A 25,155-nucleotide genomic window follows, 5' to 3' on the forward strand; every position below is an offset into this window, starting at 1 on the left:
TCAAACATGTAGCGTTTCAAACGAGTAAATACAATAAGCAACAATGTAAATTCATTTTCAAGAAACACAGAACTTTTTCCATTAACAAAACTGACAGACTATTTAAAATGGTTAAAGGATTTAGTTTACTTGTGTAAAATGAAGTCAGAAATAATTATCATAAATAGTACGAAACTTTATTGTGTTTTAATATAGTATTAATGGACGGATAGATATTACAGTAAATTAAAGACCGCAGATGGTTTATGAAAAAGTATGACAGACCTCTTCTGCCACCTTGAGATCAATCTAAACACGACGCCAAAAGAAAGCATTGTAAGCCTATTTTCAATCACTAGAGGGCGTATATGTTATCATGCAAGTTTGTTTTGCAAACTTCAGAAAGGCTTGCAGCTTCACACAATCAACAAGGTGCGTGGGGAAAAGAAGCCCCACCAATTCATTCTGTAAAAAACTATTCATCTTTTTTATACAGGCTATATATTTTATTTTACTACACACAACATAATGACAACAAATATAAACACCAATTCATCTTTATGGGATTGCGTGATTTTAATATCATTTTCTCTCATTCTATTTTCTAAATGGCCTTTGCACCTCAGACATATGCATGTTCTATTGACTGAAAATAATTTCTAATCGAAACTCTAAAATAAATTCAAAGATTGTTTACTTGCCCTTAAAAAAAACACACCACAAGTTTGTTTTGTGGTTATTTAAATAGTTTATTAAATTGCATATAAATGGATATAATCATTACACATAATCATTACACAATATAACAGCCAGTTCAGCAAAGAGACAGATGGTAAAGGTGTTGTACAGTAAGTGATTTTTGCTGTTGACACTATTGCTAACATCAACAGCACTAAACATGTAAATGGCCTAGTAATTAAAACAGTTCCCATTATTCCATGATAAACAGAGTATATTCTAGAGAATATATATAGGCCTATGTGTGTGTGGAAATGTGCTGGAAATATATTAGGTCCAGTTGAATGAACTGCATGATGGCATGCGGTATTCCACAAAGTCAATCTGTTCGTGTTGGCAAATGTTGGTTGTCTGTTATGCATATAGACAATTTGTATACAGTATACAAATAGGCTTAATGTACTGTGGTTTTTCATAGGCGCTTTATCTGTATTTGGAATTAGGCATTGAATTGCATCTGAAAAAAAATCACTTACAGCACCTTTTTATTTCTCAATAAAGGTCACATTGATCCTCTCATGGAAATGCAGCGGTTTTCTACTATCACCTTCATTCAAATATAGATACATATTCAGCAAAGTGCAAGAGTATTAGATATGTAGTTAGAAAGTTATACGTGTATGTTTTCACCTAAGGAAGCTATTTGACCAGTTTAACTTTTCATGAACAGATAATGTATTTTTTAAGCAGATTCACTTATTTTTGGAAGTATTAAATATGCACTTCCTATCAACCTGGATCTTTGTTAGACATGCACAAAAATCAGCTGCACCTTTCCATAACCTTCAAAGACATCGATGTTGTCCAGTTTAGTAAAGCGATGCTTGTAGTGTGTTTCCTGGCCATCCACAAACACATCAAAATGATCTCTATTGCAGGATATTTTGACCTGAATCACACATACAAAACTGACAGTAAGCTTGGGTGTTTGTAAAGGGAATACTCTTAAAGGGACAGTTAACATACACACACACACACACACACACACACACACACACACACAAACACAAAATAAAACTCTTTAATAATTTAATCTCCCCTCTTGTTGTTTCAAACCCATGCGCCTTTCATTCATTTTTGGAACATAAATGAAGATTATCTGTAATACTTTTTAATGTAAATTTTTTTGTCCATTTTTGGCTTCTTTTGTGTTCCAAAGATTATTCAAAGTCTCATGGACTATTCATTTAATTTAATTTGATCAAACATAAAATGACGCAAAATTTCATTATTGTCTTACACTGAACATTTTAATAGAAAAGTAGATACCATAAGGATGTGAGTATATGCCTACCTGAAATAGTTGACCTTTTTTAAAAGGCACGCCTCCAGATTTTTCATCTGCCCCCCATTTTCCATTCTCATAGGTGTTGCAGACAACCACATTCTGATCAAGAAGAGACATACATCAATGATCGAAATACATGAATGTCTGTAAAGGCGAACTACTATTTAGGATGAGTATGTATACCTCGTATGCGTCCTTCGTGACAAGGATCTGAAGAATGAATGGTTGTCCTCTGAGGAGGGGACAGTCAGATTCTTCTTCTGGGCCCCAGCTTTTTATCTTCATAGCGTTGGTTTATATGCAGAGCATTATAAGCCTCAGCAGAAGAACCACACTTAAGGTTCACATGAAATCTGTGAAACACAGAATGGAAAATGTTTTCTAAACTAGTGCTGCCTCTCCTTCAAATAAAACAAAGACATCAAGATTCATTTGTCATTTGTTGGGCATGTGCATACAGTAAACATATTTATGCATTTCTGTTATGAAGATGTTGATGTGTAATATTTATCAAAATATATTAGCCAATCATTTTACATATATGTATATACAGTTTTTTTTCTCACATTTTCTTATGTTGCTACCTTATGTTAAATTTCTACATGTATATATATATATATATATATATATATATATATATATATATATATATATATTAGGGGTGTAACGATACGCGTATTCGTATTGAACCGTTCGGTACGACGCTTTCGGTTCGGTACGCGGTACGCATTATGTATACCGAACGGTTCGTTGGAGTAATTGATTATATTTGAAAAAAAAAAAAAAGAGAGAGAAAGAAATATAATGATATGCGTTCAACAAGGTAGCCCAATAACCCAAACAACGTAACAGGCAACGCCCCTGACACTCCCGAAGAAGAAAAAAACACCATCTTATATGTTTATGTTAGGCTACTCAGCAGGCGCTCGCTCACTCAGTACGCGCTGAAGGCTCGTTGCAAAATAGCCAATGCGTTTAACAGACTAGAAATGAGAAGATCCCCCAATAACCAACAGGTCTGGTGTTTGGGTGCACTTTGGATTCCCTTTAAGCTATAATGGTGATGGCAAGAGAGTGGTGGATAAATAAACAACGGTATGTCGCATCTGCAACATGACAGGGTACACCAGCGGGATTACAAAAAAAAAAAAAAAAAAACCAGCGGGAATATCTGGGATATATGCGTCAGTACTATCTGGGAAAAGACGAAAAAAAGGAGAAACATGCACGCAGCAAACTATCCCTGCAGCATTTAGACACTATAGCTTACAGGGAATCCAACCCAAACACCAGACCTGTTGGTTATTTTAGGATCTTATATTTCTGGTCTGTTAAATGCATTAGACATTTTGCAACGAGCCTTCAGCGCGTGCTGAGTGAGCGAGCGCCTTAGGGGCCGTTCACATATCGTGCCTAAAAACGCATGGAAAACGCTAAGCGCGTCTTTCTCCTGAGGCGTCTGTCTTTGCTAAGCAACAATGACGTGCTCTCTCCATGAGACGCGGAAATTTCAGCGAAGGATAAATGGATTTGCAGCTCTAAAAATCGCTTGCAGTAGCTCTGCTACTGAATTTATTTCAAAATTGCAATCCATATACAACTATGATCAGCTGTTCCTTCATCTTGGCTGAGCTCTCAACGTTGTTACGGGAAAGGATGAAGCTGATTGGTTGGTTCTTGTCACATGACCCGCGGTGCGCTTGCGGCATTCTGAAAAGTTGAGATGTTTTTACATTTTGCTGTATCTAAAACGTATCGAACCGAACCGAACCGAACCGTGACATCAGTGTATCGTATCGAACCGAACCGTGAATTTTGTGAACCGTTACACCCCTAATATATATATATATATATATATATATATATATATATATATATGTCCCCCCACCTCAATCCACACTCTCTACACCAAAAAAAAAAAAACAGGTTTGAAACAACTTCGCAAATGATAAAAAAAAAAAAAAAAAAAAAAATGAACTGATTACATTGCATAAGTAGTCATATCCTTTTTGGGACACTTGAAATGTGGTTCAGAAGCATGCATATAACCTGTGGCAAATTCAGTTGAATGGGTATGATTTGGAAAGGCATACATAGAAAATAAATCTGCAGTATTGAAGGTAAGTGGAAGCATAAAAACTAAATTTTTTCCTAATGGAAGAAGTTTGAAACAATCAGGACTCTTCCTTAAGCTGGCCTCTTGTTTTTTTGTTTTTTTTTAGTATAAACTTGTCACAAGTTAAAGTTGTCACAAATCTGTTTATTTCTTTGACATTATGGTGTATAGAATAAAGACTGATGTGAATAAAAGTTCATATGAAAAAAGTTCACATTTTACGTAATAAAATGAATCTGGATTTTAGAGTCTATATTTAAAATAGGACGAAAAGGCTGTTGCTGACTAACTGCCATTCGGTCACTTCTTACTTTTCTGCAGTCTTAAAGCAAATCTTTAGCTGGGTGTTCAAGACCAAGGCTGGAGCACCAAGAATGACAAAACATGGGGATAAGTGGCCTAAATATAGCTGTAATATAAAGCCTGTCCATAAATTATTATTAAGGTTTTACATATTTTTTTGTATAGATAGACCTTCCTAGATTACCTGGAATACTGTCTGTCAGAAATGTAAAATGCAAACTAGGGTAAAGGCAGACAGTAATAGAGACAATCAAGTAGGCTACAAGTAAAATAGATTTGAATGGTGTTGATGTAAAAGTGATAAAGAAGAACATGCTGACTGATAGTTACGGCCAAGGAGAATCCTGAGAAATGTAAAATGCAAACTAGGGTAAAGGCAGACAGTAATAGAGATAATTAAGTAGGCTACAAGTAAAATAGATTTGAATGGTGTTGATATGACAGTGATAAAGAAGAACATGTTGACTGATAGTTACGGCCAAGGAGAATCCTGAGATTACACATAATTCAAAGTATACAGTTGCATTATAAATGTTGTCATTACAAATAAATCTTCAGCCTCAAAAATTATTCAAAATTCAATTCCAATTTTTTTTTGTGTGTGTGTTTTAGATTTTTCTAACATTTACGTTACAATTATTTTTGTTGTGCAGGGGCATGAATGAAGCCTACGTCAATGAGGCCATTGGAGACACCACTGTTGTGATTTACATTCTCAAAATAGTTTTATTTCTAGAGAGCGCTATTCTTTCTACTTATTTTATTTTTATTTATTATAAATCATGACCTTCTAACACCAGAATTATGTATTATTTTTCTGACTTGTTTTATTTTTATAAAACAAGGACCATATAACGCTATCATTCCCTTCTTTCCACTTGTTGAAGCCCCGCCCCCTCTGTCCTTTTTGAAAAACTAAAATGTTCACCCTAAGTATACTCATCAGTTTTTCTTGAAATAATTAAACAAATCTTATTTGTAGTATTCTTTATAAAAAAATTACAATGAACCATAAAATCATCTTTCTGACATTAAAATGTAAAATATTTCATACAAGTAAGCTAAATAAATTTAGCAACACATTAAAATGTAAATTCGTTTTCAAAAATCAGACTCCTTTTTTCTGTAACAAAATTGGAAAACTATTTTGAACTGTTGAACTAAATTTGTTTGTTTAATTGTGTGAATAAAAGTCAGAAATATTTATCTTAAATAGTGAAACTTTATTGTGCTTTAGCAGCATAGTATACTGTAGTAGTAATGTTGGACGGATAAATGTTATAGCAACGAAAAACCGCAGAGGACTTTAATGAGAAAGTAAAGCAGACCTCTACTGCCCCCTAGAGATCAATCTAAACACAACGCCAACAGAAAACAGTATTAGTTAACATACTTATAGTCACTAGAGGGCGCATTTGTTATCATAGCATTATGAAATATACAGACTTGAATAAAGCTATAAAAAATTTTATTTGTACAATTGAATTTTTTACCGTCCATGATGAATTTTTTTTATTAGAACAATATTCTATATTTATTTTAAGACTTAGTATTAAGCAATTAAGAACACAAATTAAGTATAATACATTTCAGTAAAAAAGATAACTTATTTTATGAAGTAACAAGATTTTTTTTTTGAAGTATTAAGATTTTAATATACCGTTCTGAATTTCTCTGTCTATTTATATCTGCTAAATATGCCTTGCAGCTCAAAGATATAAAATAAATTTTTATGGGAACTCTGATCAGTTTCTGATGATGAAATAAATTACCAGATTGTTCACTTGCCCTTAAACATCACACCAAGAACATGTTTTTTTCTGGTTATTTAAATTATTTAATTGCATGGAAGGGAATACAATTAAATAACATGACAGCCAAGCAACCATTTCTCTTTTAACCCAGCAATAAAGGAGGAAGAGATGGTACAGAAGGTGCTGTTTCTAACTTCACAGATAATAAAAATGAAAAATAAAAGGAAGCTACACACATTTTTTTTTATAGTCATTGAAACATTAGCTACACATTACTCCTATTTATTTAACTGGAAATGTTTTAAAAGGTTCAGTTGCATGCACTACATTATGAGATACAGCATTTCATACAATACTATCTGTTGTATAGGTCACTGCTCAGTTTGTCAAAGGTTATTTTATGCATACAGAAAAGAGTGCTGTGATAAAAGGTGTGTGGTAGCATTCTATTGCAAACATAGTCAGGATTTCTTAAGACACCTATTTTAGTGATATCAGTCTGGAAGCTGAGACATTGCATGTGTAACATAACATTTCACAATAATTAAAATAGTGGCAGAAAATAATTATATGTAATCACCAGCAGTTTAATATTTCAAAGCCATTAACAACATAAAAAGTAGTTTTAAGCATATGAACTTATTTGTGGAAGTTTTAAATATGCACTTCCTATGGATCCTTGACTTCCACAGAAAACAACTGTAGACCTCCACAAACTTCAACAACATCGATGTCATCCAGATTAGTAAAGCGATGCTTGTAAGTGTGTGCTTGCTGGCCGTTCACTGACACATCATACTGCTCTGCTTTGCAGGTGAATTTCATCTGAATCACACATATAAAACTGACAGTAAGATACTTGTTCTGATGTCACAAACAAACATATACTCTTAAAGAGACGCAAAAATTTAAATTCTGTGATCATTTACTTGCCCTTTTGTCATTCACAACCCATTAGCAAATCTATTTTTTGCTAAAATTATGTTATAATCTATTACAGCTATTACTGTATTACTCTGTCCATTTAAACAGAAAAAGCATCTACATGTCAGTGTGCCAGCCTACCTCAAAGAACTCTCCATTTGCAAAAGGGATGTCTCCACTCCTTTCTTCTCGCCCCCACTGCCCGTCCGTCCAGGTATTGCGAACAACTGCATTCTCCTCAAAACGGCACAGGTAGTGAAATGCAATCCCATACCGGTGGCGCAGATTAATCTCAATCCTAATGAAGAATGGAACAGAAGAGTGGATATGTTATCATAAACATAAACGGTTTTTGATATTATCTGTACGTTTACAAAGAAAGAAGGAAAGTGTGAAAATGCTAGTGATGTATGTCAGGAAGAAAGAATTTTTCAGACCTTTTACAGTCAGAGTTAACAGTTCCATGAATAACAATGACTGTGCCAGGCTTTAATCCATTGATCAGTTCTTTTTTGTACGATGCCACCTGATTGCAGGAAAAAGTATGAAAGCATAAAGATAATTTTTATGAAACTGTAAAAAATAGGAAAGTATATAAAATTTGAATAACGCTGAATTTTATGCGTAATAGGGGTAGCATATTTTTATTCTAACCACAAGATGGCCAAAGAAATCCAGCTCCATTCCCTCCATTGAGATGATGTTCATTTGATCGAACGGCATACGGTGATTATAGACCATTAATTCTTCCCCGTTGGCACTTATCTGTGGAGAGCCATTGTATAATGAGCAAAACAGTGGAAATCAATCATTCTTTCATTCAGCTAGTACAGAAACAGAACAGTAGTGTACTGAATAAAGATTTATTTCCTGTAATTTGTGGCTAGAAAGTAAACAGTTGTTTTTTGTTTTTTTATGTCTTTCGGTTACATCTATACAAACGGCACAATGTAGAAATAGTTTTGTACAGTAATGTGAAGATGTACATAACATACTGCAGTGGATACTGAATATACTAATTGTATAATGCTAATTGTTGCTAGTGTTTAAGTGCATTAGTGTATGATTGAAAAATGTGTTTGGTGAGTGACAGCTTTTGCCATTTTAATAGAAGAATGAGTTGATTTAAAGCACGTGTGAAGTGTTTTGTCATTTTGTATGCATTTTGTATGCATTTTGTATTTCCAGCTTTGCTAAAATGGAATTTGGTAAATGGAATTAAAGTGACCAAACTGAGAAAGGTGTCCTAGCAATTGTGAAGAATAAAATAAAACAGCAAGTTGGTAAAAGACGTACCATAGTAATGAAAGAGGAGTCACTATCTTACCTGCCAGTCATGTTTGGAGCTTGACTGAAGTCATTTTGGGTGATTTAACAGCTAAATAAATGGCTTTTAAATAATAAATACCTCATATGCCTGTGCGGTGACAAGGATCTTGATGGTGAACAGTTGGTCTTGGAGGAGAGGAGACTTAGAAGTGGGTTGATCTGAGTCCCAGCTACCGTTTTGGAAGGTCTTGTACAGTATGTGTGGGTGATCATCCTCGAAGTGTGGGCTAATGCACAGAGCAGTTTTAGCAGAGGGATGAGTACCATCCTTGAGGCTGATATATGATCTGGAGAACACAATGAAAACTGTATACTAAACAAGCAATGTCCATGGTAATATTCCGTCCTTTGAGATGAACATGAAAAAATACTCACTTGTGAGCATTTGACAAAATCCGTCCAATTATGACAATAGTCTTCCCTTCCTTCAAGCCCCCTGTGATTGGTATCCCTTGAGTAATTACAGACTGTGTCTGAGATGTGAATACAGTAAGCATATTTATGCAATATTACATTGTAACCATGATAAATATCTGGGAAATAAAATAATAAAAGGACTCAATCTGACAAAACACCCAAAACATTGCTGCATACCTAAATCTCTAAACCCTTCATTACTACTGGTATGTGAACATGCTGACGTGAAGTATTTAGTTTATTTAGTCTTATATTAAAAATGTTACGTACTGGTTTGTGAAAAATCTGAGAATCTGCCATTCTGCCAGTTCCTTCTTTTCCGCAGTCTCAATGCAAATCTTCAGCTGGGTATTCAAGACCAAGGTTGGAGCACCGAGGATGGTAAACCAAGGTGAATCGTCTTAATATAGCTGTGATTTTAAGACCGCCCATATATTATACAAATGCTATACACAATATTCTAGGTAGATATAGCTACCTGAAAATTACCTAGAAATATTTTCTACCAGTAAAATGCAAACAAGTATAAAGGGGAGATAACTATAGTCCAAAAACAGACATGTAGACTACTGTTGGCGTAACAGTGATAATATAACCAAAGAGATACATGAGAGTCTAAGAGCCACACATATCTAAGATAAACAGTCCTTTTTTAATAGATATACCTATACTGGAAATTACCTAGAAATATCTGCCATAAAATGCAAACCTGTATAAGAGCAGATAAAATAAACCCTCAGGAAAAAATTTGCACAAGCTGTCATCCTTTTAAAAGGTAATAATGTGCCCCTTTTGATATGGAGCAATTGCATAAGGAGAAAAATCCTCGAACGTTCTTCTAACATAAAAAATTAACATTTCTGTAACCATGCTGCAATAAACCACCTCAATAATCTGAATTCATAAGACTGAATTCTCTTCTAATACTTAAGATTATCTATCACTGTACCATAAAAAATTATGGTGTGGTCATTGGTTAAGAAATGTTCATTGGAGCAGCAGCATCACAGAAAAACCTAGAGACAAAAACTGCACCCAGCTGGTGGAATGACGTCTTTAGTCTTTACTCATTTTCAAGAAACATCTAAATTCTAAAGACTCATCTTTTCTGCCAGCATTTAACCAACTAATATGAGAACTTTTCCTTTTTTCATTTATAAAAAAAAACAAAAAAAAACTGGCTATGCATTCTGTACTAGACTAACTGAGACTTGTCATGGCACTTGTATACCGTTGTTGTTCTCTTGTTGACCTGACCGCTTCTATTGTTCTAATTTGTAAGATGCTTTGGATAAAAGCGTCTGCTTAATGATTAAATGTAAATGTAAAAGGTGTCAGGTTCTCAGAGACTTCCAAACATGACCTCCATGTAATAAGAATCACAAGCTGAACTGTCATGAACTGTAATGAAAGCAGCAAATAATCTGTTTTAATATATCACCTATTGCGTTTTCATATAATAATATTAAATAGCTGTTAAGATGCTAATCTAGCAGTCAGCTGTTTAAAATAATTAAAATTAAGCAGATTTCTTCTGCCATCTTGAGATCAATCTAAATACAACGTCAACAGAAACCAGTCCCTATTTTGCTAATGTCAACAGCACTAAATTGTTTAAATATTTTTATAAGTGTTCTTCACCCTCTGTCAGTAAAAATTACTTGTAGCACTTGTAACGCGCGTCATCACTTCGACATGGAATAAGATCTGGCTTTTGTTCACACAGCGCTCGTCCCGGGTTGAACCCCGCAATGTTACTAGAACCCCTTTTACACTGCACGTCGGACCCGAAATATTTCCGGAACATTGCCGGGTCGCCTTCTGTGTGAAAGCAACCACGTCCCGGGATTGATTACCGAATTGAACCCGGGTCGGGGACCTAGTAACATTGCGGGGTTCGACCCAGGACGAGCGCTGTTTGAACAAAAGCCAGATCTAATTCCGCGTCGAAGTGATGACGCGCGTTATCGCGCGACTCTTTTACCGGCTGTTTTGAAGGAAGATCAACGTTCGCAACGAAAACACATGTGCAAACTGTAATGAAGCAGAGATCAGTTAGTTCCTCACTTTCCGCGCTGACGCCGAGATCGTTTGCTTGCTTCAGTTAAAGTATAACGTGCCTAGCGTTTTCGACTTGTACATTACACGTCACGCGCTAATGTCACGTGTTGTTACGGGATCTTCAAGGGTTGTGTGTGAATGCACGCACATATCCCGGGTCATCACTGGCAGTGAGAAAGTGCAAAATCTAGCGACCAGGGAACAATTGCAGGAACACTTTACCCCTGTATTAGCCGGAATGGCTGTTTGAAAGGGGCTTAGGTCCCCGACCCAGTTTCAGTGCGGTAATCAATCCCGGGACGTGGTTGCTTTCACACAGAAGGCCACCCGGCAATGTTCCGGAAATATTTCGGGTCCAACGTGCAGTGTGAAAGGGGCTCTAGATTGTTATCAAAAGAGCCAAAAACAAACAAAAAGAACCCTTCCCTACAGTGTTCTTGAAGTATATTTTCTTGTTTTTGTTTTTTTCACACAATGCTGCAATAAATGCGAGATGCAAGCACAAAGTGCAAACACTTCTTCATATTTAAAAAACTATATCATGTCCCAATGGAGTGGAAAAACACATTCTGTGTGAACCAGATCGAAAGATTTCACCAAGCCTGTTCCTCAAAATAAATAGTTTTCAGTGAAAACCAGTCAAAATCTTTGTCAAAAAATCTAAATGTTTGGTCAAAATCAGTGAGCGGGTCAGAGAAAAATAATACAATTATAAAAAAAATCAAATATGACCCACACGCTATGAGTTATTTCAGATCAATTTAAGATGCTTTAGCCTATAAGCATTATGAAAGCATTACATTTTGCATATTAGAGAAGAAAGCTCCTCTTAATGCACCTTTGAAGCAATAATTAATGATTTCATGTTGTTTCAAAATAGCAAAATCACAGTGCTTTTCATGTTTACGGTCACCCATTTCTCCGTATTTGAAAGCAATTCTACTTTTCAATAATTAGCACTGCTTTCTCTTAAAAGTGATTTAAAAATGAAACATCACAGATTCCTGTTAAGCCTGCACAAAAGTCAGCTGCAGATCTCCGCAAATCTCCAAAATATCAATGTCAGTCAGATTTGTGTAGCGATGTTTGTAAGTGTGTGCTTGTTTGCCGTTGACAAACACATTGTAATGATGGGCTTCGCAGGAGATAGTGATAACCACGCTCTCATCGAAACGAGGATTGTTGTGCAGTGCAATCCCACTTCCGTGGTGGAGGTTAAACATTATTCTAGTGGAGGGAACAGAAGAACAGAAGAAAAAGAAACAGATTTACATTTCTGTTTAAATATGTTAAATGAGTTATAATTAAAATAACAGTGTGAGTCTGTCATCTGATGTCTGACCTGTTAGCATTGGGATTGATAACTCCATGGATGACAATGTTTTTGCCATGGTGAAGTCCACCGTTGATGACGGTTTTGTACGGGATAGTCTAAATGCAAGTGAAATTAAAAATAGATTTATAAATGAGTGTATTTTAAGTTATGTAATATTACTATTAAAAAATTAGTTAAAAACTTGTGGAGTGTCACACTGAAAGCACAGATTCTCATATTTATCTGAATCTCTTCATGCATGACTTTCAGTTGTGTATGGTCATGTGATTATTTGTGATGGGAGTTGCTCTTACATAGTTAGGTGCAGCTGGGTATGCCGGGAATTGTGGGTAGATAAACAGTGTTTTTATCATTTCCTCATACAAGAAAAACATTTTTTTATCTAAAAACTGTTACTGAAAGATATTGGAGACTGCAAATGTGACGCTTGATTAAATATCAGCACCTTAGTGAGCAATTTCGATACAACAGAATGGTAAAAAATAAATGATTCATTATTAACAGCGTCACAAATAAGAGCACTGTTAAGCACAGATAACACCGAACAAAGGTTTTCGAAATGCTCACACGGCCAACTAACTTAAACAGGAAGTTGTGTGTATTGACACTTGGCAGCGGTGAAGTAGGTGTCATTATTTTCTAGAACCGTAGTTGACACATTAACCCGGTCACATCAAATGAGGAAGAACCAGTACATTGTCTTTCTAATAGTTTCTTTCTCCAACCTTTCATTTACATTATGTTTTAGGCCATTTAATGTCTGTAGAATCCTATAAGGCGTTTTGGGGGTTTTGTAGAGCAACAATTATATCATAATGTTGATCACCATAAAGGTGTCACATGACATATTTCAAGATGTATTAAGCACTTACCCCACATCCTGGAGGTGCAGCATACTGGGGCTGTTGATGAAAGGAACAGCAGTTGTTTATGACAGGAAAACTGCAATAACGTCCTGACTTAAAGCTTCAGTCCGTAACTTTTTGCGCTTTAGCAATAAATAAACAGAAGTGGGTGCTTCTTGCGAAAGAATATTGCACCCAGAGCTACTTTGACATTAACTCTCTGTTAATGTCTATGGCGAATCATGCAGGAACTGGGCTATTCCGCAGCGGTACCTATCCGAACCAGTCTAAATAGTCCGAATATAAACACTTATTATAGGTGTATCGTAGTGATCCAGTACAAGACAAAAACACTATTTGGAAAACTGATTTCATGCTGTACTTGCTTATTACAGAATGTTTTTTAATTTTGAACAAAAAAGTTAAGGACTGCAGATTTAATGTTCTTGAAACTGATTTTCCTCTCACCTGAAATCCTGCTTGAGGTGCTGTATAAACCTAAAAAGATAAGATGATATACAAAATGCATTCAACTTGCTATTTTAAAGTGCTGTTTATGAGTTTTTATCTCAAAAGTTAGACGTGTATGGCATGCCTTTTTAACTTTTAATCTATAATCTGTACTAGTATCTTTTTTCATGTTACTAGTACTTATTTTTTAGATACTACTATATTTTCCATTAAGTACTAGTACTTATTCATTAGGTACTAGTGCTTATTCATTAACTACTAGTGCTTATTCTTTAGGTACTAGTATCTTTTGTAGAGTTACTAATACTTATTCATTAGATACTAGTATTTAATCATTAAATACTAGTACTAATTCCAATAGTGACTAGTATTTAATCAAACTATTCGTGTTAACAAAAAATAGAACTAGTACTTATTTTTAGTTACAAGTAACTTTTTAGACCTTTTTAAATTTGCATTTCTGCCCAGTATGGTATATTGCATTTTGCATATTAATGAGCCAGCAACATATAGGAGAGAATTAAACAGGAAACATAAAAAAGGAGATGGATGTACTTTTATTTTAAATCAAATAGAAAAAAAAAACTATTATTTGTACACAAGCACATAGAAAACATATTTTTATCAGGTTTTTAACTGTAATTTCGTAAATATAGTAGCCTAATGTGTTTGTTGGTCTTTGAGTGACCTCTGCTGGCAGGATGGAGATACGACACCAATTGTATTAGCTGTTATTTTCCTATTTTTCCTCCAGTAAAAACAATAAATATCATACACGAGCTGTATGTTAACTTTATTGTTTTTTTTTCGTATACAGTCATGCCCAAAAATATGGACACCCTTGTTAAATATGATCAAAGAAGGCTGTGAAAATTAATCTGCATTGTTAATCCTTTTGATCCTTTATTTTAAAAATTCTAGCCTTTCATTGAATAATAAGAATTTAAAATGGGGGGAAATATTATTATAAAATAAACGTTTTTCTCTAATGCACATTAATTGGTGTCCTAGGTGTCCTTAATTAAAATTAAGGACACCTTTTTATTGAATTATTTTTTAAACCTCCATTTGCCATTTTAACAGCTCTACATTTTCTGCTATAGTGCCTGATGAGGTTAGAGAACACCTGACAAGAGATCAGAGACAATTCCTTCATCCAGAATCACTCCAGACCCTTCAGATTCCCATCTCCATGTTGGTGCTTCTCCTCTTCAGTTCACTCCTCTCATTTTCTAATGAGAATGAGAAGTTGTCGTCATAGCACAAAACCCCTCCCTCGATATCACGGTCTCCACCATGTTGGCAGGATACCGGTGGCGAAACAGGATTGTTTACATGTGTTGTTAACTCTGAAGTAGAGGAGGTTCTCGCAATTCTGCACTGTTTTATGCCTGGAAGTTACTGCTGCGTTAAAAACTGCTCCAGTACCTCTCACGATACATATGGAAAACATAGGAAAAATGGAATACAGTTTTTTTTAGGTTACACCAAGCGCAAAACAGCGGTATTTGGAGAAGCTGTGTATAGGCTAAAGCTGTGCATGTTTAGTTATGATTTGATTTTAGCCCAATGACACATACCAGGTTTTTGTGTTGGGGGCTGCAAAGTGGATAAACCAGTTCTGGGTTAGCTAGGGTAGTTAAATGTGTGATTGTAAGATGTAAATGTCCTGGTTAGATTAAAGCCATGTAACGGAAACAGGTCAATTTAGCTCAAAGGGAATCATTTAATAATTTAAAGGGAATTTGAACAGAATCACTGTTTCACGGCTGATCACTGAGACGCCCTGCGATTCAGTGAACTAGCCATTTAACATCAAATCTGCAATGGATATTAATATCCAAAGATTTAGTGAAAACACTATCAATTAGCACAGTAACAAGATCGGCAGTTTAAGACATTAACTTGTAAGCACAAAACACAAGATACTTCTCTTTTCAATATGAATAAGGCTTTATTAGATAAATCTAAGACATATAAGCTAATCTAACACATAAACGCACGCACGCACACATTCACACAAGTTGCAGGAAGATCGAAAGTTAGGGAAAGATGAGTTTAACAGAATGGAAATATGGAATCCCAAGTTTACAGCAATACGTTAAATTGCATAGACATGAACAGGGCCGTTTGAAGGAATTTGGGGGCCCCAAGCAAAATGGACATATGCAAAGCCTAGCAACCACAGCATAGCCATACAGTTTAATTTCACCCACACTTTTTTCTAATAATATGACAGCACACACTTATCAGTTTAAACTCTGGGCTGTGCAGGATACAGCTATAATTATAGAGCTTGTGGTACCTTGGCTATATAGAGGAAACATCAGCACTGAGAAGTGATGCATCTGTTGATGTTGAGGATGAAGTTAATGGTGTAGCTGGGAAAATAATTGAAATTTTTTTTTTTACTTGTGAAGTACGTTTTACCATTTCACTGTTAGCATATTGAAAGAGGTCACTATTAACAGCTCAGGGGTGCAATGCAATTTCCCATTCCCATTTATGGTTTTAGTACCATAGTTGCTAACCTGTTAGCACCCCAGCTCAGTGAGAGAAATTCACTCTACCTTCATCAGTGGAGGTATCCTTAGGAAGAGCCTGAGGGCTGAGAAATTTAAGCAAAGCACCTTGAGGGAGAAAGAAAAGATGGTAACACTTTATAATAACAATCATTAATAGATGGTAAATTGATAGTTAATTAATCTTTAGTTAATTGTCATTTAACTGTTAGCAAACCATATTTTTACTTGTTATAAAGTTTACCGAAAACTTAAAGATATGTTAGCATTTCCATATTTTGATATTAGAAGGGAAGGGATGCAGGAAGCTGCTTACCAATGCTTAAAAACATCCCAAGCTAATGTTTGATGCACAGAATTTATTGTGTGGTTTTCCTAAACTCCGTTTGGTAAATAGATTATCACGGTGGAATAGTATAGCATGCTATTTGATATGCCACTTTCATCAAAACCTATTACAAAGCTACAGCAATGTCATGTCATTAAATGAGATAAACAGTGATTCTGGAACAGATCTGCGTCTTCCTTATACCACTAAAAAACATATTACAGTAACCATATTCCTTCCGTTAGAAAAAAAAAGTTGCTCTAACTGTTCGTTACAAGCAGCATTTGTCATCAGGCAGGCAGCTAACATAAACATATTTTTTCTAGCCTACCTGCTGCAAAATTACACCATTTGTACAAGACTGACGAGTAGAGCTATTTTATCCAGTGTAATTTATCACTTACCACTATCTTATTTTTTCTTATCCTCCTCTTCCTTTCTCTTCTTTCTATTCTGGCTTCCTGAGATATAATTCCGCTTCGTGACTACCGAGGAGTTTTTGTATTTTACCGGCAGCAGAGATCACGTGGTTGGCTGGCTGCTGTCAGCGACTACTGAGAGGGGCCCCCTTGAGGGGGATTCCGATAACAGTGTCATTACACGTTACTGCATTGACCATGAAAGGGGCGCTCACACAGTGTCGTTGCATTTTATTCTTAACCAGTCAATGTCTTGGGGCCCCAGGCCAGCTCGGGGCCCCAAGCAATTGCTTGGTTTGCCTGCCTTGTCGCGACGGGCCTGGACATGAACAACCATCAATCACGTAATTAGCCCTCGCATTGAGTTCCTCAGTGAGGTTAAAATTATATTAGATACACCAGCAAAAATGTCTGAGGATACATTCCCTTGGTTTCCTGTGAAAAAGAAATCCCGTTGAAAGGGGTATCCCGACGTCGCTGATTGGCTGGAAGTTCAGTAGTCGCTGAAGTGACATCTTAGGAAGGCCCGTGGTGGGGTGTTGGCTGAAGGTGCAATTGTGTGGCTGGTTTAAGTTGAACGGTCAGGCGTCGGAGGCTCGACGTTACAAAATTTAACTCAGAAAACGAAACTCTCAAACGGAAAAGAAAAGAAATAAAGTTTGAAGAGACTAAGGTGGTGTTTCTTCTCATCGTGGCTAAGTAGCATTAGGCAGGCACACTGGAACCGCGCTCAAAGAACAGTGATGACTAAACAGCATGGCTAGAGGCTACAAGCTAGCAGAAGCATAGCTAGAGACTAGAAACTGGCATGACTGATAGAAAAAGCAAGGCTAGAACTAAAAGCAGACATGGCTAATAGCAGCAGCATAGCTAGAGACTAAAAGCAAAGATTTTATGGTGTCCTAAGTATTTAAACTGGCCTGTTGGCCACACCTCAAATGTTGTCTTGACCAATCAGATATTGTCTTGGCTCGGGGGTATCATAAATCATATGTTTATCTTACCAAGCATGTGGTCCTAATTTTCCTGCTCTGGCAGGGTCTAATTTTGGACATGATTCCTATAACACGAATATGATACATGGGACAAATAAATTATTGTGTATGCTAATTCAAGCAAGCAAATTCGATCACACACATACCAAACATAATTATAAATCGTTAAGCTATGCCATAGTTATTAAAAAAAGCATACAAAATAAGTGATTATAACATGATAGTCAAATGTGTTGGTTACACATAAATGAATATGGGGTGAAGCGATGGACTGATTCATTTATAAGTCTTTTTGAGTTAATTCTGGTCCATATATATGTACAAAAAGCAGTTTCTTTGTCATTCTCTGACATAGGGATGTTCTGTGAAGAGGTTCAAAGCCCCTTCCCCCCCTTAGGAATTTCAGTCTGGTTCTGCTAGGTGGGGGGAAGTCAATGGAAGTGTTTAACTCGATCTCATGGGTTTACATGTGATGTCCAGCGTTGCATTTCCATTTCGAACAACACATTTGACACCAAATTTCTCTTCTTTGAATTGAAATTGTAAATAATTGTTCTAGTGGTGTTAATGTTGAAAGCTGTTGTGTTACAGTTGTTTTTATTCGCTTTGGTACTATTTTCACAAATAAGGTGTACATTTTCAAAACTCTTAGTACAAAAATCCAAACTGATCACACTTGTAACACAGCTAGTCATTCTTTCAAAACCTGATCTCATGCTTTAATTCAGTTGCACATGTTTTCATTCCATATAATCATTGTTTCAAACACAAGATTATTGTAATATGTAATGAGAACATTTGGTTTAATAACCGAAACACAACAGTATGATCTTCTTTCAGTTTAGTACTTTTAACATTCAATTCATCCAACAGCAAACAAGATACTGGTTTCAAATCGGCCTTAGAAGTGCTGAAATTAATATGCTACAGTACTATAAAAAACAGATTACACAGTTTTAACATTAGGCAATACACTTTTATATACCAGTATATTTAATACATTACCCAACATTTACATAATCTATATTTTCCAAAATATCCATCCTTTGTGTAATCAAGTGAAGGATCAATGAAGACATCCTCTACAATAATTTGGGCAAATTAGTTTTTATTTTTCAGATATAATTGTAACATAGGTATACTTTCTATAATGAAATTTAACTAAATGATAAGAAAACATAACATTTAGTGCACACATGTCTTGAGCTTGAGCATTTGGCCATAGATTCTCATCCACATCACAGTGAATGTAATCATTGTTCAAGCACCTTGGAAAAAACCTTTTGACTTGGCGAATCCATGCTTGACATTGGTCTACACTGATGTCATCACATGCATCATCCATGGCCTGAAGGAGGGTAGCACGCTCAAGGGGTTGGCGATCATAGACCTTCCACCTCCATGCTGAAAAAAATTCCTCAATAGGGTTGAGTAAGGGAGAATATGGAGGCAGGTAGAGGGTCATGAATCAGGGATGGGCCTGAAACCATGCTTGAACTACCTCTGCGTGGTGGAACCTGACATTGTACCACACAGTTATATAGGTGACCCCTTTATACCTTGACAGGCTGGCTCAATATCATTGAGGAACTCAATAAGATGTGCAGCATTATAGGAGCCAAGTAATGGCCTAGGTCCTACAACACCATCTTCAGCGATAGCTGCACACATGGAGATGTTTCCTCCACGTTGTCCATGTAGGCACTTGGACATAATTTATATGTTCGTACAAATCTACAAGATTCGTAAAATCTATAGGTTTACCAAACTGTTCAGTGATTAACCATTAAGATCAGTTGGATTAAATAATAGACAAATGTATTAAACTGAACGAGAAGAGATGCAAATCAAAAGTTGGATAGTAAGAGATTTATGAAAGGTGGTTACTGTGAATGAAACACTTATTTTGTGTAGTGAAAAGGATACTTTGTGGTTTTGTGTATTGTACTAACACAATCGAAAATATGCTGAAATGTTTGAAAAAAGTGCACTTTTGATGATCTGATGTGATATTAGCACTATGAGTTGTGAAAATGTACACCTTGCTTGTGAAAATAGTACCAAAGCGAATAAAAAAAACTGAAACAAGTTGGTTGCTCATCTTGCTTGGGACTTGTGGCACAGAATGTTTTATGACTTCCTGAGGAATTCGGCTCCATGTTTCAAACACAGCCCTGATAGACTCTTTAATTCGTCTGGTTCGAGTCATTTCTGTTACATATCCCCCTTTCGATCGGCTAGGTGTTTAGCTGAAGACATCGTCAATCGCTGGAGAAACAAAGGCAGAAGAAGCAGACAAACACAGCAAACAGCAAGACAACACCTCCATGACAGTTACTGTACTGGTGCAGGCATCAAGTTATTTAGGTACATGTGGTTAAGTTCAATTAGTCAGTGTAGTTTAGCACATTGAGGATAGTTTAGATCGTCTTGGAAATTGTTGTTTTATTTTGATTCATCAATCAAATTTGTGGTTAACTTTGTTTGGTTCTTCTAGGTTGTCTTACTTTACACGTTTACCGTTAGTTTCCTAGTAATCTCATTTTCAATTAAATGAATTGACCTATCATGAATGGAGCTCTCTGGCTTCCATTCAGTTTAGAGTGGCTGGCGGATATTAGGTGTTGCGAGTCAATCCTAATATCAGACCTTCGACCCTTGCAGGGTGTCTAGGCGTTTCACCTACTCAGGAAAGAGGGGAAGGAGAAGGATAGGTAAAAGAAGAACAAAACAAGACAAGGCTGCTGTGGGTTTTCCTAGCATGGGTTACAACTACTATTGAACTAGGATGTCAGGAACAGCTAGTGTGTCGTGGACCTTAACTTAGTGTCAGGTGTTCTACCTATTGTGAGGATGGCTGCACGTTTCTTCATGGTGGGTATGTGTAACTTTGTTACACTACAAGTTGGAAATTCTACCTGTGGGAAGAATATGTTTGTTGAATGTGTTATCAGTAGATGTGTTTACCTCTGGGTGTAGGTAATGTTGTGTGTGTTAATGGTGTAGTGCATGTGTGGTCAGATTTGTTCAAGTCTGTGTTGTCTCCCCCTTTTTCTAGCATGTCACTGAAGACTGGCGCTCTGCATCCTTGGCTTGGATGAGGGCGTGTCCATGGTCTAATGAGGGTCAGTCCAGCAAGGCACGAAGTTCTTTAGCAGACAGTCAGAGGCAGTTTGGCATGGCTGTGTGCAGCTGGGTTGCAAAACTTTGTCTCCTATGTTGCATTCTTCTTGTGATGCCTTCTGGCTGTAGCAGACTTTCTGACCTTCTGTGCTCTGGTGGTTGCTGTTGCACAGACAGGGAATGTGGTTCTTGGAGTTAATTTGACAGTTTGTTAATGACTGTGTTAGGTGACTGAGGTGATGTCCTTTAGTACCTCAGATTTTTCATCAACAGTTGGCCGTGAAAGACTTGTTCGTTCTGGGTCTTTGTTGAACAGGTGCATGTCATCTCTAATGTGGTGCACAAGGTGATCACCGGCCTTCCGTTCTGTCGCTGGTCGCAGCGAGCATGACTCAACTTTGTGATCACATGCATGTAAATGGTCTTGAAGGAACTCTCTCAGTTGTTTCATGACTTGTTCCATGTCTCTCAGTTGTTTCATAACTTGTTCCAGCAGTTGGGCTGAAAACGGTCATGGATATGGGCATCACGCTCTCTGTACTCTTGATGGAAGACTCTGGTGTTGTGATGCCACTGGGTGTCGTCCAGTGTAAGGCTTGAGTCTTTGTTAACAGAGTTCAAAAGTGTATAGGTTTTGTTACCTTTCTTTGAGGCCATCTTCTGCTTGTTATAGGCCTTCTGTGTTATGTCACGCAACTGTTGGATAGTCATGGAGTTCGGACAGGCCATGACACCTAGATGGTGACTGACTCCAGGGTGCAGATTCTTTAGCAAGAGTGTTTCGAAGTTCACATCCTCTTTAAGGTCAGGTTGGTTGTGTGCACCAAAGTAGGCTTGTCGGAGTTGGTTGTAGTAAGCTTGTGGAGTCTCTTGATGACCTTGTTTGGTTTCCAAGGCAGTTAACAATCCATGTTCAGACTCTGGGTCTGTAAACTCTTTAATCAGGACCTCACGAAGTCGCTGGTAGATTGACTTGGTTTGACTGGGCTGTCGATCTAGAAAGTTTCGTACCTCGGGACTGGACGTGGCTCTAAGGAGGTATAACCAGTCTCTGTCAGTCACATGAGGTCTGATTTCCAGATGAAATTCAATATCTTGCAGGTAAGCCTGGATGTCGTGGCCCTCTGTGGAGTTCGGGTTGAACCTGCTGATGTTTTTAGACAGCTTGTTGAGGTCTTTGATGGTCATCCCGTGTGCAGCTACAAGGTCTTGGACAGGAGGTTTTCTTTCGTTGGCAGGAAAGGTTTGTGTGGAGAAGGCAGTTGAGGTTTTGGGTTGTGGCCCTTCGATCCTTTCGTCATATGCCAGTTCTTGGATGTGGGACTCTGCTCTGCTCAGCAGTGACGAGGCTAAAAGAGGTTTCTCTTTCCTTGGCTCTTGTTTGTGCTTGTAAGCATATTGGAGTTCTTTTCTGACCATGTAGAGCTCATCATTGGTATCATCTAGTTGTTGGGTCAGATTGTCAGTTTCAGTTCTGTACTTTTCGAGGTGGTCTTTCAAAGCACTGATTTCAGAACTCTTGTTTCTGATGTCTAGCTTGGCTTTCTCTAGTAGCTGTTCGGCATACTGCAGTCTGTTTACCAGGTCTTTCTGAGCAGCCGTTGCATGTTGCTGGTCGAGCTGAGCTGCTGCCAGGGCTGCTTGGAGCTTCATAACTTGTTCCGTTGTTTCCCGCTCCCTCTCGCTGGGTGCTTTGAGTTGATCTTGAACTTTCACTTCCAGCTTGTCTATGCGACGTTGAGCACGTGTCAGCTCCTCTTGAAGGTGGGTGATGTGCTTGTCGCTCAGTTTCAGCTGGGTTGTGAAGGAATAGCTTAGTGAGACCGTGATCTTGACTAGCTCCTCGTGGTTGTTGTTCTGGCTTGAATCTTGTGTCAGGAATCTTCTCAGGATTAGGATTATTATTAAAAATAATAACAGTTCAAATGTCTTTGGAGTGAGGCTGTCTGTCATGCCTCTCAGCCAAATGTTCACATCTTCCCCATGGGCAATGGGGTCTGCAGTCTGCGGCATGTTGGCACGCTAGGGAGAAGAGGATCTGTGTGGAGTAAAAGCCTATGTGTGGTGGGACAACTAAGTGTTGTATCAGTGATTGTGAACCACTAGTGAAGTGTGGTGATGACTGTGTTGGTCTCAGGGTGTCTAAGTAGACTAGAGATGCGAAGACTTTGTCACTCTAATGAGGAAGAGGAAAAGAGAGAAAGAGGTGAAAAACAAATTTAATTACAAGCAAAATTTTATGTTTTTCAAATTAGGAAAATAATTTTTTCCAAATAAATGTTATCAAAAAGGTAAACAATATTATTATATTTCTTGTTTTGGACAAAAGAATACAATAATAATTCTGATATCTCTTTTCTTAGTCTGACAGGATTGACACCATACACCTTACAGTTGGACCTCTCACCAGGGAGGCTGCGAAGGCGACAGTTGTTCAACACGTATCTCTATTCAATTGATCTCAACGTTGGATGAGATGCTAAAACTTGGATTGCATTTTCCAAATGTAGGGAGGTTAGGAAGAACAAAGGAGAGGATGATTACAATCAAAATTCATAAGGATGATTCATCGTCTTTGGCACGATTGTGTATTTAATTCTCTTAGAATTGATTGATGGTTCTTACATGTCCTACAAATGTAAAAAGAGAAGAGGAAAGTAAAGGAGAGAGAGGACGGAGATGGTAAGTCTCAGTAGCGGTTATCTCAACTAAAAGGAGAGCGTTGTGTTAGTTGCTGCCCAACTAATCAAACAAAATAAACTAAGTGAAAGAGAGTTGTCTTTCTAATTTATTTGAACACGTAGTGAGGGATAACAATGTCTCCTTTTAGGGCTCAGGTGTGTCGTTCCCCGGCTAGGATACACAAAGTAATGAAATGGTAAGAAAAAGTAAAATGAAAAAAAAATTAATAAATGGGCAAAATAATTTTTCTTGTAACCCTCCCAAACAACATGTGGTGATGTAGGTGCTGTTTGACAATTTTTTTTTAAGGTTTTCTGAGCCCGAGACTCAACTATTTTCTGCAATTCAACAGCTGTGATCCTTGGGGAGTCTTTAGCCACTCTTTCTCACCATGCATTAGGACGATATAGACACACATCCTCTTCCAGGCAGATTGTTAACATTTTCTGTTGATTGGAAATTCTTAATTATTGCCCTGATGGTGGAAATGGGAATTTTCACTGCTCTAGCTCATTTGTTAAAGTCACTTTCTAATTTGTGAAGCTCAATTATCTTATGCTGCACATCAGAAATATATTCTTTGGTTTTTCACATTGTGATGGATGATTAAGGGCATTTGGGCTTTGTTTTCCCTCTTCTTTATATTTCTGTGAAACAGGAAGCAATGGCTGGATAATTTCATGTTCATAATCACTCTGGAGTGCTCAAAATTGTGAATATGACTGGGAATATACTTTAGAGTTATTTTACTCATAAGAATTTCTTATGGGGTGTTCTTAATTGTGGCCAATGTGTATTATAGAAAAACATTTATATCATAATGACATTTCCCCCATTTTAAATTATTATTATCCAAAGAAAGGTTAGATTTTTGTGAATTTTTTAAATAAAAGATCAAAAGGATTAACAATGCAGATTAATCTTCACAGGCTTCTTTGATCATGTTTACCAAGGGTGTCCATATTTTTGGGCATGACTATATATGAAAAAATAAATAAATAAAGTTAACATACAGCTTGTGTATGATATTTATTGTTTTTACTGGAGGAAAAATAGGAAACTAACAGCAAATACAATTGGTGTCGTATCTCTATCCTGCCAGCCGAGGTCACTCAAAGACCAACAAACACATTAGGCTACTATATTTATGAAATTACAGTTAAAAACTGACAAAAATAAGTTTTCAGTGTGCTTGTGTAAAAAATAATTGTTTTTTTTTCTATTTGGTTTTCTAAAAAAAAGTACATCCATCTCCTTGCTTTTGTTTCCTGTTTAATCTCTCTCCTATATGTTGCTGGCTCATTAATATTCAACATACAATTACCATACTGGGCAGAAATGCAAATTTAAAAAGTACTATTATTTATTAAGTTCAGGACATCTGTGGTCTAAAAAGTTACTAGTAACTAAAAAATAAGTACTAGTTCTATTTTTGGTTAACACGGATAGTTTAATTAAATACTAGTCACTATTGGAATAAGTACTAGTATCTAATGAATAAGTACTAGTAACTTTACAAAAGACA

At 36.7% G+C, this 25,155-nt stretch overlaps 2 protein-coding genes across 2 annotated transcripts in view; both read right to left on the reverse strand.

Annotated features, from left to right (window-relative positions):
• Window positions 1–6,413: 6,413 nt before the first annotated feature.
• LOC113114819 (32 kDa beta-galactoside-binding lectin-like) lies at window positions 6,414–10,566 on the reverse strand. The gene is made up of 7 exons (XM_026281867.1): window positions 9,119–10,566; window positions 8,807–8,904; window positions 8,511–8,718; window positions 7,757–7,867; window positions 7,540–7,628; window positions 7,244–7,400; window positions 6,414–7,003 (listed from the first exon to the last, which is right to left on the reverse strand). The coding sequence occupies exons 1-7, from the start codon at window positions 9,146–9,148 to the stop codon at window positions 6,848–6,850; spliced, it is 849 nt and encodes a 282-aa protein (XP_026137652.1). The 5' UTR covers window positions 9,149–10,566; the 3' UTR covers window positions 6,414–6,847.
• Window positions 10,567–12,235: 1,669 nt separating this feature from the next.
• The window catches only part of LOC113114574 (galectin-9-like), a 29,383-nt gene continuing 16,463 nt past the window's right edge, over window positions 12,236–25,155 (reverse strand). The window contains exons 7-9 of the mRNA XM_026281457.1: window positions 13,118–13,147; window positions 12,539–12,568; window positions 12,236–12,340 (exon numbers count right to left, since the gene is read on the reverse strand). Coding sequence (XP_026137242.1) covers window positions 12,236–12,340; window positions 12,539–12,568; window positions 13,118–13,147 — 165 coding nt within the window. The remainder of the gene's footprint in view (window positions 12,341–12,538; window positions 12,569–13,117; window positions 13,148–25,155) is intronic.

Source organism: Carassius auratus, chromosome 15 (genome assembly GCF_003368295.1).
Source record: "Carassius auratus strain Wakin chromosome 15, ASM336829v1, whole genome shotgun sequence".
Lineage (NCBI taxonomy): Eukaryota > Metazoa > Chordata > Actinopteri > Cypriniformes > Cyprinidae > Carassius > Carassius auratus.